The 13,785-nt window shown below is 46.2% G+C and overlaps 1 protein-coding gene across 1 annotated transcript; it reads left to right on the forward strand.

The window, feature by feature from the left end:
- Positions 1 to 4,649: 4,649 nt before the first annotated feature.
- Positions 4,650 to 13,683, forward strand: LOC311370957 (casein kinase II subunit alpha; the record flags this gene model as incomplete). Its single annotated transcript, XM_084489226.1, has 13 exons — positions 4,650 to 4,729; positions 6,182 to 6,272; positions 6,486 to 6,551; positions 6,673 to 6,800; positions 6,892 to 7,003; positions 7,107 to 7,208; positions 7,291 to 7,341; positions 7,465 to 7,524; positions 7,709 to 7,792; positions 8,267 to 8,377; positions 9,470 to 9,571; positions 11,862 to 11,962; positions 13,535 to 13,683. Coding segments are annotated over exons 4-13 (973 nt in total), but the record flags the coding sequence as incomplete, so codon positions are not given.
- Between the last annotated feature and the right edge of the window lie 102 nt (positions 13,684 to 13,785).

Here is a 13,785-nt window from a genome sequence, read left to right on the forward strand (position 1 = left end):
TATTCTGAATAAAACAACACCAATTTGTACACTTCCTCCCCTTCTTCGCAACTCTTGGTGAGACTTTGTAGCTGGCAATCAATTCAAATTGAATTGATCCTTTTATCACATTTATTGGCTTTCTGGATATTTTATTCTGCACTCTGAGTTAATGAGAATGCTTCGGTTAACTTTCATTGAGCGAATGAGAATGCATCTTCCTATGTTAGTTTTCACTTAGCTTTGTTTTTGGGGGTGTATTTTTCAGTTTCAATTGAGTTTCGTTTGTCTCACTTTACCGCTGAAATAAGCATTGCAACCAATCCGATCCAAAACAGAAAGAGGTTATTCTGGCATTAACTCGTTTACATAAACCTAAACATATTTTCACACCGGAATTATATATAACTAAATAATTATTATTAATATCAATATTACTCATGTGTAGGAACTATCTGAATACATTTGAATTCAAGGATAAGATTGAATGAAAAATATACCCTGTAGAACAATGCCTTCAGCTATATATATCATATTTTATATTAATGTTATATATCGATGTAATTTCACGGAGGCACGCCCCCTTTTTGTCTCAGAGTATACCGAGTGAGGCGACTCAACAACTAAAATGACTGCGCCAATAAAGATATTTATTTTCTTATTTGTATGTTTTCGTATTATTTGTACCACGTTGGTCGTTTTAATGTAGATTTTAAATGCTCTTACACACTTGATTACGTTGCTATTTTATTCCGCTCACCAATTTATGCTTGCTGTGCGTGCAATACAATGTAAAGTTGTGTTGTTTGTTTTCGAGGTGGTTTGTAGCTAACAAAAAAATGACTAGCCAATGACATGACACAATCACAAAGACGAACGGGAACGCTACAAGTGCTACAAGACAGCAAATTACGTCACGAGTGCAACTCAGAAGGCTGGTGTACGAGTTATCTGCAACACACCATATGCCCCTCCTAAACTAGGCTCCTCCCAGTATGAGCCTGGTATATAAACTAGGCTCCTCCTAGTGTCCATCTACTGTCTCTGGATTCCAACTTGACTCTTCAGACCCACACCAGGGGCTCCAAGAGAAATCTCCTGGGACGACCAGGGATCTAAACACTCCAAAGTCTCCTAATTACACCCTTAAAAAACATGTCTAAAGCTCTTTGTGACGCTAACTCCTTGATTGGTGAGTAGTTTTACACACACAAACACTTCTATGACTACTACTAGGCCTACTGCAATTATTGTTTGATACACAATGGCGTGTGTCTGTTCCAGGGGCTGCATGTGTAGAAAAGTCCACTCTGCTAAAGTCCTGCGCTGGTTGTTTTGTGTGTTCACAGACTGTAGCTCCTGCCCCCAGAGAGACGTGGGCCCTGTGACGTGGATCCTCTCCTGTGATATCGCCCTGACTCTCCTCATCTGTGTCTCCCTGCTCTGCTTTGTCATCTACCAGAGGAAAAGAGACCGCCGTGATTCCAATGACGGTAAAGGACAACGCCGTCGTGGGACCGGAGAGGAGGTGAGGTGTCACTCGACTCACCATCGTAACTTCTCCCTTTGTCTCCGTGAACTCACCACAGGTAGACCGAGGCAAGCACCTTCACTGGCAAAGAGAAAGATGGCGGAGGTCCCTGAGTCTCCTTACCAGGTGAACAAGAGAAGCACATGTTATGTTATTGTTCTATAATGCATTCATTCAGTGATTTTATATATATTTTGTCCGATAGTTGTAATACAAATATATTTTTTTCCTTTGCTCACTTCTTCAGGAATTGCATGGAGTGCAAGCCGATGTGTACAGCAATCTGGAAGAATTAAGAAAATAAAACGAAATTCAGCATAATCTCACATAAATTAGAGATTTACACTTTATACTGCTTTCTGATTGGTCATCCATTGTATGCATTGTCTTTTGTTTTTATATTCCTGCCTGGTATTGTAGCATATAGTGTTGTTTTTGTAATTTATTTTTATTTCATAATTCATGAGGAAAATTTTCTCTACCCGAGAAAAATAGAGAGTACATTTTAAATTATTTTTCTGTCTTTGTCCTTTTGAGACATATCAGCAGTAAAACATGAAAATATGGATTCCAGATTTTTGGAACATCAAAACCTATAAAACCCGACCAGTAAATCACATTATTGCCAACACAAATGTCCTGTTACAATAACTTGTATTCATGTATTCATATTCATGCTATACACTCAGACAATAAAATCATGTTTTTTATTAAGCAAAGTGATTTCTTAATTTCTTGTGAAATTGCGTTTGATGACTACAAGGCTCATAATAACCTCAACTGAGACAAACTATTTTGGATTGTTTCCTATGAGTCAACAGCTGGAAGTCCCTTAAAGTTTAAACCACTTCAAAATAGCAGCGTGATCAAACTGCACCAAATCCACTCCCTCAACACAAGTGGGTTATAATATAATCACTTCGTATCAAATGTGATTATTCAAAAGTAACACCTTTATAATGCAAAATATATTCAAGTGTCAATGGATTGGCCACCGAGGGAGATTCAAAGCGTTCTCTAGGTTGTGGTGTGCAGCCCAGCAGCAAGACTCCAGCATTAAGGGGAACTAGAGGGAAAAACCCACAGAGCTGCACTTAATCATCATGATCATACACTGACTAGTACCTACTCTCCAGTGTTAGTATATGCTACATGTGAACCTCCTAAGATGGCGCAATTTGATTGGTTCGCTATCTCACGATGTTGAGATGGGCAATATTCCATGATTGAGATCTCAAACTCGGGGCTGTTGTTTTCATCGCGCGTGACGGTCGTCTCGTCACGCTAATAAAAACAAATAAACCACTAATAATTTTTTTTTTTTTTTGAGTGTTCACGTGTAGTATATACTAAAACAATTACTTACGTCAGGCTCAGTGAGTAGTGGGGAATAGTGGGGCTATTCCCCACTACTCACTGTGAGTAGTGGGGAATAGTGGGGCTATCCCCCACTACTCACTGTGAGTAGTGGGGAATAGTGGGGCTATCCCCCACTACTCACTGTGGGCTATTCCCTTGTGTAGTGGGGCTATTCCCCACTACTCACTGGACCTTCTGCGAATAATTGTTAATTATCTAACGAGCATGGAAGCAGTTTTAGTTTTAGTTTGTGTTGTGTTAGCTGCATCAGGACCTCCTGCAGTGATCCTGTCTCACAGCCCTGCAGACCCTCCAGTACCCTGCAGACCACCTGCAGACCTCCACCTGCAGACCTCCACCTGAGACAGACCTCCACCTGAGACAGACCTCCACCTGAGACAGACCTCCACCTGAGACAGACCTCCACCTGAGGCAGACCTCCACCTGCAGACCTCCACCTGAGACAGACCTCCACCTGAGACAGACCTCCACCTGCAGACCTCCACCTGAGGCAGACCTCCACCTGCAGACCTCCACCTAAGACAGACCTCCACCTGCAGACCTCCACCTAAGACAGACCTCCACCTGAGACAGACCTCCACCTGCAGACCTCCACCTGAGACAGACCTCCACCTGCAGACCTCCACCTAAGACAGACCTCCACCTGAGACAGACCTCCACCTGCAGACCTCCACCTAAGACAGACCTCCACCTGAGACAGACCTCCACCTGCAGACCTCCACCTGAGACAGACCACCACCTGCAGACCTCCACCTGAGGCAGACCACCACCTGAGACAGACCACCACCTGCAGACCTCCACCTGAGGCCGACCTCCACCTGAGACAGACCTCCACCTGAGACAGACCTCCACCTGAGACAGCCGACCTGCTTTGTTTTAAACCATGCGTTGTATCAGGGGTGTCTTTGGTAACGTTCTAAATAGACAAACTATTCAACAGCTCAACAGCAGTATAGGCCTACATTAGAGCAGACCTCAAGCAGGGCTATTCTGAGAGCTGTAGGGGCTTTAGGCATCCAGCTTCCTGTTGGAGATGCGGTCGGTTGAAGAGACATCTGACAGATCTGTGTGTGTGCTTGTGTGTGTGTGTGTGTGTATGTGTGTGCTGTAGGTTGAAGAGACATCTGACAGATCTGTGTGTGTGTGTGTGTGTGTGTGTGTGTGTGTGTGTGTGCTATAGGTTAAGAGATATCACATTGTTCTGTCTGGATCCTAGTGCGCCGCTAACCCAAGTGCCATCAATCGCTGTCCCAAAGAAAACACTGAAACACAATATAGGTTCAGATTAACCAAACAAAGGATTGATTTTGACTTGCTTATGAAGAAGAGGAGACTTTAAGTTAAGACATGTATAAAGTCACCACTGTTATTCTGTTGTATCGCCTTTCAAAGCATCTAGGCTTCAGCCTACCTGAATCCTACTTTAATAGGCATGTTGGATGTCGCAGTCAGTGTCTGAGCTGACTCCTGTGCAGGAAATAAACTGGTGCATTGATGTGCATATATGGAATAATTAAAACCACGACGAGGTCAAAAGCGGAAGTTTGAATTGTCTCCGCACTCTCCCACCCCCCCCCCCCCCCCCCCCCTCCCCGTCTTTTTTTTTTTTTTCTCGAGATGGTGATGACATTCTAGGACGTTATAAAAATAAATCGGCCTGCAGACCGAGAAGTCCTCCCCGCGATAGACCTGTTGGTGGCAGCAGGGGGGGGGCCAGCCCGTCCGTCCGTCCCACCGCACATGAAGAAGAGCGGCACAGCGCCCTCCTCAGGAAGTGGTCTTTGCACTAAGCTCTTGATCCCAAGCATCGCCATATTGACATCCCCACAACGTTGAGAGGTAAAAAAAAAACACATCTCCTAACTCGACTCGATGATCTTCCTCTGTAATGTGATCCACCCGTGGATGCTGTGCGCCCGGCCGCGTGGTTCAAGCGGCGGCGGGGCGGCGGGTTCTGCGGCGGGGCTCTGCGGCTCTGCGGCGGCGGCGGGGCTCCGGTGTTAACGGGCTGCTGCTGAAGGCGTTGTCAGCCTCGCGAGCTAACCAGCTAGTCACTCTTAGCCTGCTAGCTTAGCGGCGGTTTTTCTGCATTGTGTGTCATGGATTCTTCGTGGTTTAAAAAAAAAAACCCAAAACGTCCCACGACGGACGTGTGGCCGTCCAAGGACAACGTTATTATTTTTTAAGACAACCGGTCGGTCTTTCCTATCCGCCACACGTCCTCGACGTGTCAACAATTAAGCTCATAATCTCCCTGTCGCTTTCAACCGGCTTTTGCCCAGCTAGCGCGCTAGGCTAGCTCGTTAGCTCCCCGGCTACTAGCTCTCGTTAGCGCCCGGCTACTAGCGCTCGTTAGCGCCCGGCTACCAGCTCTCGTTAGCGCCCGGCTACCAGCTCTCGTTAGCGCCCAGTTGCCAGCTGTCCAGCCCGCTGGCTGCCTCTGCTAGGGTTAGGCCTCGGTAAGGGTACATGAGACAGAGAAGGGCTAGGGTGGAGGAAACGGTTAGGGGTTTGACGGTGGGTTTGGGGTAGGAGTTAGGGTGGTAAGTGTAGGAGGCAGATATTAGGGTCGTGGTAGGAACTAGAGTACTAAAGGGTAGGACGGAGAGAGCAGGGTGAGGGTAGGAGTTGTAGGAGAGTAGGGTTAGTTTAGGAGGGAGAGATTAGGGTAGGCATTATAGAGAAGGGTTAAGGTAGGAATTAAGAGAGTATGGTAAGAGGTAGAGAGTAGGTTTAGTTAAGGAGGGACAGAGTATGGTTAAGGTAGGGTGAGGGTAGCCGTTCGAGACTAGGGTTAGGGTAGAGAGTAGGTTTAGTTCAGGGGGGAGAGTAGTCTTGGGGTAGAGGGTAGGGTTAGGATAGGAGGTAGGGAGTAGTGTTGGGATAGGAGGTAGGGCTAGGGTAGGAGGTAGGGAGATGGCTCATGGGGGAGAGAGTAGGGTGGAGGAGAGGGAAGGGTTAAGGTAGGAGCTATGGTTGGGGTAGGAGGTAGTGTTAGGGTTGGATGGAAAGGTTAGGGTAGGAGGTAGGGAGTAGTGTTGGTCTAGGAGGTAGGGTTTGGGTAGCGAGTATTGTTGGGCTAGAGGAAGCCTCCTCTGTTGAGACTGTTACTGAGGTCTTAGTTGTTTATACAGTTATCAAAAACAAATAAATCGTCTAGTTTATTAGGTTTGCCTATAGTATCAATAACCTTCTCATTAAGGCTAGGTTGACTTATAGATACGATCTGGAGGTGGACGTTAACGACCTGGTGTTCCTAATTGACGTGGACCCCCTGTGTTTGTGTTCCAGGAAACAGAGCTTTGTGGGGGACCCCAGTGATGACTGTATTGACTCCTGTACCCCCTGATTAGAGTGCTTGGATGAACCTTTTAACTCTCAGGTTGGGCCTTTTTTTCATTACAATATTCAAACGAATAACACATGCTTGTCTTAAGGATTGTTTCATCAATAACTTGAATCATTACACTATTTGTAACTGGCTAACTGTGTTCATTTGTTTTAGAAATGAGGCGTACTGTTTTCTAGAACACGTTACCTGAATAACGGTAACAATCAGACCCTAATGGCCTTTATTATCGATACGCCCGTTCAGATTTCTCACGATTAACGAATCGCAGCCACTGTTGATCCTCCCCTCATCCTGGAGGCCCACTCCAAGGTACGGACCCGCTCGTATCTCCATCCAAACGGCCCCTCACGGCTCTCTGAGGAGGTTCCTGTGACCGTGTGAGTGTAGAGGCATGTGTCTGGACTGACCTGGTTGACGCCTTGTGTTCCAGGAGCTTTAGAGAAGATCTTCATAGAATATGTCTGGGCCTGTTCCAAGCCGCTCCCGAGTTTACCCGGACGTAAACACACAGAGACCCCGGGAATACTGGGATTATGAGTCCCACGTGGTGGAATGGGGGTAAGGTGGCTCTCCTGGTGGCGTTGGTGGTTCCTTATTGGTCCGTTGTGCGGTTCAACACTGAGTCCCGCCTTCTTCTTCGTCTTTCCAGAAACCAGGACGACTACCAGCTGGTCAGAAAACTGGGCAGAGGGAAATATAGTGAAGTGTTTGAGGCCATTAACATCACGAACAACGAGAAAGTAGTGGTGAAGATTCTAAAGGTATGGAGACGGACGGACGTCTCCTCATGAACACGGTTATCATCATTCAGCACTTTCAAATATTGAGTTAAAAATACTGTGTCTCGCACTCTTTTCTCCCTAGCCGGTTAAGAAAAAGAAAATCAAGAGAGAAATCAAGATCCTGGAGAACCTACGGGGTGGTCCCAACATCATCTCACTGTTAGATATCATTAAGGATCCTGTGGTAAGGCCCTTTACGCGACACATGGGGACGTTATCAGCTCATACTGTATGGGTATTTCAGCTGTATGTCTTTTCCTCCCTAGTCCCGAACTCCTGCTTTGGTTTTTGAACATGTCAACAACACAGACTTTAAGGTATGAATGAAAGCAGCCTTTTTATATTGGTCAACTTATATCAATTTAGCATTTTGAAAAGGAAAAGTGTTGTTTAATTATTTAACAATTAAAACTTGCATCGTGTGACGGTTTATTTTCCAGCAATTGTATCAAACCCTTTCCGACTTTGACATACGGTTCTACATGTACGAAATCCTGAAGGTAAGAAACTAGACCTGGTTTATGATGGCAGGATGTATGTCGCTTTGGATGAAAGCATCTGCTAAATGTAAACGTGGGATTCTCTCTGGTTGAGATTCTTTATCATGAGTGATTCCTAATCCCAGACCATCGTAAGAGGAGTCGTGACAGCGTTCGCTCATGTCCCTGTTCTCTGACCCCCCAGGCCCTGGATTACTGCCACAGTATGGGCATCATGCACAGAGATGTGAAGCCACACAATGTTATGATCGACCACGAACACAGAAAGGTAGGCCTGTGCTCTCCTCCACGTCTTTATTCTTCGCCTGTGGTAAAAATGGGCTGGTCGACTTTGTTACTAAAGTAGAGATGTTCCGATACCATTCCTTCCCAAGTATATACCGATACAGCATCGAGCATTGTAACTACTAATGGTACTACTCTGATTAAGGGGTTCTCTTACGATGACGGCAATGTATAGTCGCTTCACTTATTGTCTACCAGATTTTTATTTATTTAAAATATATACATTTGTGTTCTAGTAGTGGACTTTCCACCTCCGACCGTTAACGAGCGCAGCATAACGCCGTAGTGTTTGTGAGGTTCTCTGGGTAGTAAATGAGTCACGTGAACAGAACATTGCGTATTCGTCGATACCCGATACTGCGTTTTAGGCAGTATCGGAGGAATTTCCGATACTGGTATCAATAACGGAACAACTCTCTAGACTAAATGCACTAATCTGACGTGTTGACCTCCCCAGCTGCGCCTCATCGACTGGGGCCTGGCCGAGTTCTACCACCCCAACCAGGAGTACAACGTCAGGGTGGCGTCCAGGTACTTCAAAGGACCCGAGCTGCTCGTAGACTACCAGGTGAGGCTCCACGATGACAGTACGCTCTAAAGCAAACCTCAGCCGCACTGGAAAATTCCACCGTGTGCGTCACACAAGAGGCATGTCCCTTTAGGACGACGTTAGGGCTGCACCTGGAAGATGTCTGCGGCCCATCCAGTCCGACTGGTTTTCATCGGTGCTCTTCTGGGCAGGGGGGGGGCAATCAATCAGTGTTGGGCCTGCACTGTAGGACTCTGAAGGCCCACTCGGGTCTCTGGTGGTCAGCCTGTAGGACTCTGAGGTCTCACAAAGGTGTTTAATGTGTGTTAATGAAGCATAGCACGTGTGGCTGGTGTGTTAATGAACCCTAACCTGGGCGATTTGGCCTCAAACCAAACACGATTATCGATTTTAATCTATTTTTTTAAATATATATATATATATATAAATGACAAATATACATATTTTTTGTTGGATTTTATTTGAAGAATAATAATGTTTAGTTGCCACAGTCTTTAGGCAAACTCTACACACTCACTTTTTTCAGCATATGCTGCCATGTTGACAATTTACTCTCTAAAATTCTTGCATTTTACTTTACTATTTTTTCAATAATCTATTTTCTTTAAAAAAAAAAAAATCGGCCTAAACCATGCATTCGAATTGCGTTGAAAAACGATTCATCGCCCCCAGCTCTTCACATCTGCCTATAGTGTGTTAATGAACCATGGTTGGCCGGTCGCTGGTGTTTTGTCGCTTGAACCAGTCACGGAGAGTCACATCACTCCTATTTTAAGACGGACCCTCACCCTGCTAGGATGACACAGGGCTGCACTGGGTGCTGGTGCTGACACTCAATCAGGGGCCAAAACAAGTCTACAGAAGTCATGGAGGCATGCGTCGGCCATGGCGTCTCGTGCCTGAGGAAACCATCTTAGTTTATAATAAGAGGCAGCCAAGAAAAGATTGGAGTGCAGATAGTAACAAGGGGAAATCCCATCCCAGCCTACAACCGACCGCTCACTATTAAAAACTTTTTTTTTTTTTAGAATCCAGCAAAGACTGTCCAATGAAAGGTAATTCATTGGACAGGGTCGCGTGAGTCCTAACCACGTTGGTTCTGATTTGCAGATGTACGACTACAGCCTGGACATGTGGAGTTTGGGCTGCATGCTGGCCAGTATGATCTTCAGGAAGGAACCCTTCTTCCACGGCCATGACAACTACGACCAGGTAACGCCGACCAGAACTTCAGGCTCACGAAGGAGTACCTCAGCCAGTGTTCTGGAGATGTGGGGCCTTTTGTATGCGTCAAAAGGAAAGATTGTGCCGGACTAGAGCTTGTCATTATGGGCTTGTGTCTTGAGGTGCAAAGGTGGAATCACCAGAGGCAAGATACGATGGCGCAAGAGAATGTTATTCTTTTATTTTTGACAGCAACACACAAAAACGCATCAGTTTATTCTGCATTTTTAATGAGGCAGCTAAAACTTGGAATGTGTGGACACGTCCAAAATGCACTGGAACTGGAATCCATCATATCACACAGCGTGATCCCCCTGAGGGTCCAGACGCATGTGTTGCTGCGTACCTCTGTCCTGATGAGCAGTGTGACCTGACACGGCCTCCTCCCTGTAGCCCTACTCGGAAGGAATACGTTTCCAGGACACATGTCTGGGAATTAATTGTCATCAAAGGACCTCTGCAAGGTTGATAACCAGTTTGAGCAGGATCTGGTCTCGTCCCTAAATGCAAGTGTCCACTGCCTGGCTTCTTTATGCAGAAGCAACGGATCCCAGTAAATGTAGCATGTATTGAGCACCGTGTGTCAATAGCACGGCCTCCTTACCATGTATGTATGGAGCACCGTGGGTCCATAGTACTGTCTCCATACCATGTATGTATGGACCACCGTGGGTCCATAGTACTGTCTCCATACCATGTATGTATGGACCACCGTGGGTCCATAGTACTGTCTCCATACCATGTATGTATGGACCACCGTGGGTCCATAGTACTGTCTCCATACCATGTATGTATGGACCACCGTGGGTCCATAGTACTGTCTCCATACCATGTATGTATGGACCACCGTGGGTCCATAGTACTGTCTGCATACCATGTATGTATGGACCACCGTGGGTCCATAGTACTGTCTCCATACCATGTATGTATGGACCACCGTGGGTCCATAGTACTGTCTCCATACCACGTATGTATGAAGCACCGTGGGTCCATAGTACTGTCTCCATACCATGTATGTATGAAGCACCGTGGGTCCATAGTACTGTCTCCATACCACGTATGTATGAAGCACCGTGGGTCCATAGTACTGTCTCCATACCACGTATGTATGAAGCACCGTGGGTCCATAGTACTGTCTCCATACCATGTATGTATGAAGCACCGTGGGTCCATAGTACTGTCTCCATACCACGTATGTATGAAGCACCGTGGGTCCATAGTACTGTCTCCATACCATGTATGTATGAAGCACCGTGCATCTATAGAACTGTCTCCATCACATAAACATGCACACTAGGGAGTATAATATTGTTTCGGCCCCCATGTGTATCAAGGACCAACTAGCCGATCTGGAACCAGAACAGCGATAGGATAGTCAGCTCCAAGTGAAAAGCTGTTCAAAAAGCAACGCATTTTTATTTTGAGTGTTTTTATTTTACCGGGGCCATTCGTCTATATAATAATAATATTATTATTTCCTACAACATGTGAAATCGTAATTCGTAGCTTTTGAATCGACTTTCTGACCGATAACGACCGACGTGACCTCTAGATCGGTGAGTTGTTGATGCCTAGTAAGAAGTCAGAACGCGTCTGACCCGGTGGAGTCGGGCAGACAGCGGTGTGAACGACGAGCTGGTTGTGATTGCTTCACCTCGCACAGGGCTCAGAAGTGCGGCAAAGATCGGAACTGTACGACTAATGACGCCTTGTTCCGACATGGACGTTTTCTGGACGTTAATAATTACTACACCGTCCTGCCAGATGAACTATTGTAACGTGTCAAGGAGAGTCCTAGCGCTACCTTTACCTACCCGATTACTCCCACGCAATCATTTTTCCATCGTGCTCGTATAATAACGAAAGGTGTACGTTTCCGATGATTAGAGTTTTGTTTATCTCTGTGTTGGAACACTAATCTGTGTTTAAATAAGACATGTTCAAATAAATGTTATCTCAGTTTGCGATTTCTTATTATTTAAACATTGGAAAGCAGTTCAAAACACAAACCTGATTTAACGTTTCCTTGATTTCCCCGGGATATATATATATATATATATGCTTTAATTATTTAGCTTGTTTTTGAAAAACAAGCTAAAAGTTTTATTTCATAAATAAATACAAAATAAAGTCCTGGTTGTGGACAAATGTATATAATAGATTTATATCCTGTTGTTCAGCAGCACCATCCAAACTGAATGTGCACTAGTTAAAACGATCACATGCTCATCTTCCTCTGTTTCCTCCTCTTCCTCCTCCTCCTCCTTCTCCGGTGCAGCTGGTGAGGATCGCTAAAGTCCTGGGCACAGAGGACCTGTACGACTACATCGACAAGTACAACATAGAGCTGGACCCACGCTTCAACGACATTCTGGGAAGGTAGGCTCCTCCGCCCCTCTGACTCGGAGTGAGTGCTCCTCAGACACAGACCTGTTTTATTATATCCACATTTACATTTAGCAGAAAGGAAGATCAGAAGAAGAAGAAAGAGAAACGCTATATCTCTGTGGGTGCAGTAAGGATGTTCATAGAGCCAAGTGCCAAGCACTAACCATCACTAGGTTAACCCATTCCCCGTATACACTAACCATCACTAGGTTAACCCATTCCCTGTATACAACAGAGATAGCTAGGGTAAGATGCTACACGTTGCCAAGTACTATTTTTAAGTGCCAGGACGTACAACATACAATAAGTGCGTTCATGAAGTACCAGGACGTACAACATACCATAAGTGTGTACATTAAGTGCCAGGACGTACAACATACCATAGGTGTGCACAACATACAATACGGTGTGTACATTAACGCCGCGTTCACACTGTATACGTCCGCCGACGGATCTCATTGACTTTGCTATGGGGCACACTCGAAATGCGTTGCGGGTCAATCCGTTTCGTCGACTCTGTTGCCTGCGTCAAAAAGTTGAGAAATGTTCAACTTTTCATTCAGACAGTGACGGCTCCGTCGGCCAATCAGATCGCGTCCCCATACGCCAGACACGCCCTCCGTCATCCGTCGACGGACATGTATAGCGTGAACGCGGCGTCAGGGCCCTAACCATAACGCTTGCTGTTCTAAAGGTGGATTTATAGTCCTCCGTAAAGTGCTGTACGTAGATACAGAGAGCCTGTCAGAGACCCTCTCCGTAGCTCTACGTGCGCGTCTAATATTTTTTAACTATCCGTCGAGGCAACGGAGACGGACGGAGACGGCAAGGGCTGTGATTGGTCCTCTTAACAAAATCAGTTCCGGAATAGACCTCTGAAGAATAAGTCCCATCTCCGAGGCTCCGGTTCCCTCGGTCAAATGTCTACGGGGAATAACACGGGGTTTATGAATGATCGTAACATAACAAACTCTGTAGGGGGCGGAGAAGTAAAAGCTGCGTCACGTTTTGAACTACACACATTTTCCATCTTGTCTCGACTGGCTTTTTGGATTGTCGGTGCCGTTAAAGTAGTAAACGATTATTAATGCTACTTTAACGGCACCGACAATCCAAAAAGCCAGTCGAAACTAGATGGAAAAAGTGTGTAGGTCAAAATGTGATGCAGCTTTTACTTCTCCGCCGCCTACAGAGTTTGTTATGTTACGATCATTCATAAACCCCGTGTTATTCCCCGTAGACGTTTGACCGAGGGAACCGGGAGGCTCTGAGGCGGGACTTATTCTCCAGAGGTCTATCACTTTCCCCCGGTTTGACTTTGCACCTTATTTACTTTTTTACATAGTTTACTTTGCACACTAAGGACTAATAAAACGCCAAATAAGGTTTGTAATGTACATGGTTAGTAGTCAGCAGATAAGATCGATCGGGCGGCGAATTGCGTCGCGTATCCGACGTCCCGACGGAGAGAATGCTCGAGGGGTCTCTGTTTACGGATACGGAGTTGTGTACGTTGGACTTAACTCCCCCCTCCTCCTCCCCCCTCCTCCCCCCGGTCCGCAGACACTCCCGTAAGCGGTGGGAGCGCTTCGTCCACAGTGAGAACCAGCACCTGGTCAGCACCGAGGCGCTCGACTTCCTGGACAAGCTGCTGCGCTACGACCACCAGGCCCGGCTCACCGCCCGCGAGGCCATGGACCACCCCTACTTCTGTACGCACCCGTCCTCCCTCCCTCCCCCCCTTCACCCGTCTCCCTCCCCCTCACCCGTCTCCCCGTCTCCCCCTCACCCGTCTCCCTCCCTCTCCCTCCCCC

Source organism: Micromesistius poutassou (assembly GCF_964030765.1).
Source record: "Micromesistius poutassou genome assembly, contig: SCAFFOLD_5880, whole genome shotgun sequence".
Classification (NCBI taxonomy): Eukaryota; Metazoa; Chordata; class Actinopteri; order Gadiformes; family Gadidae; genus Micromesistius; species Micromesistius poutassou.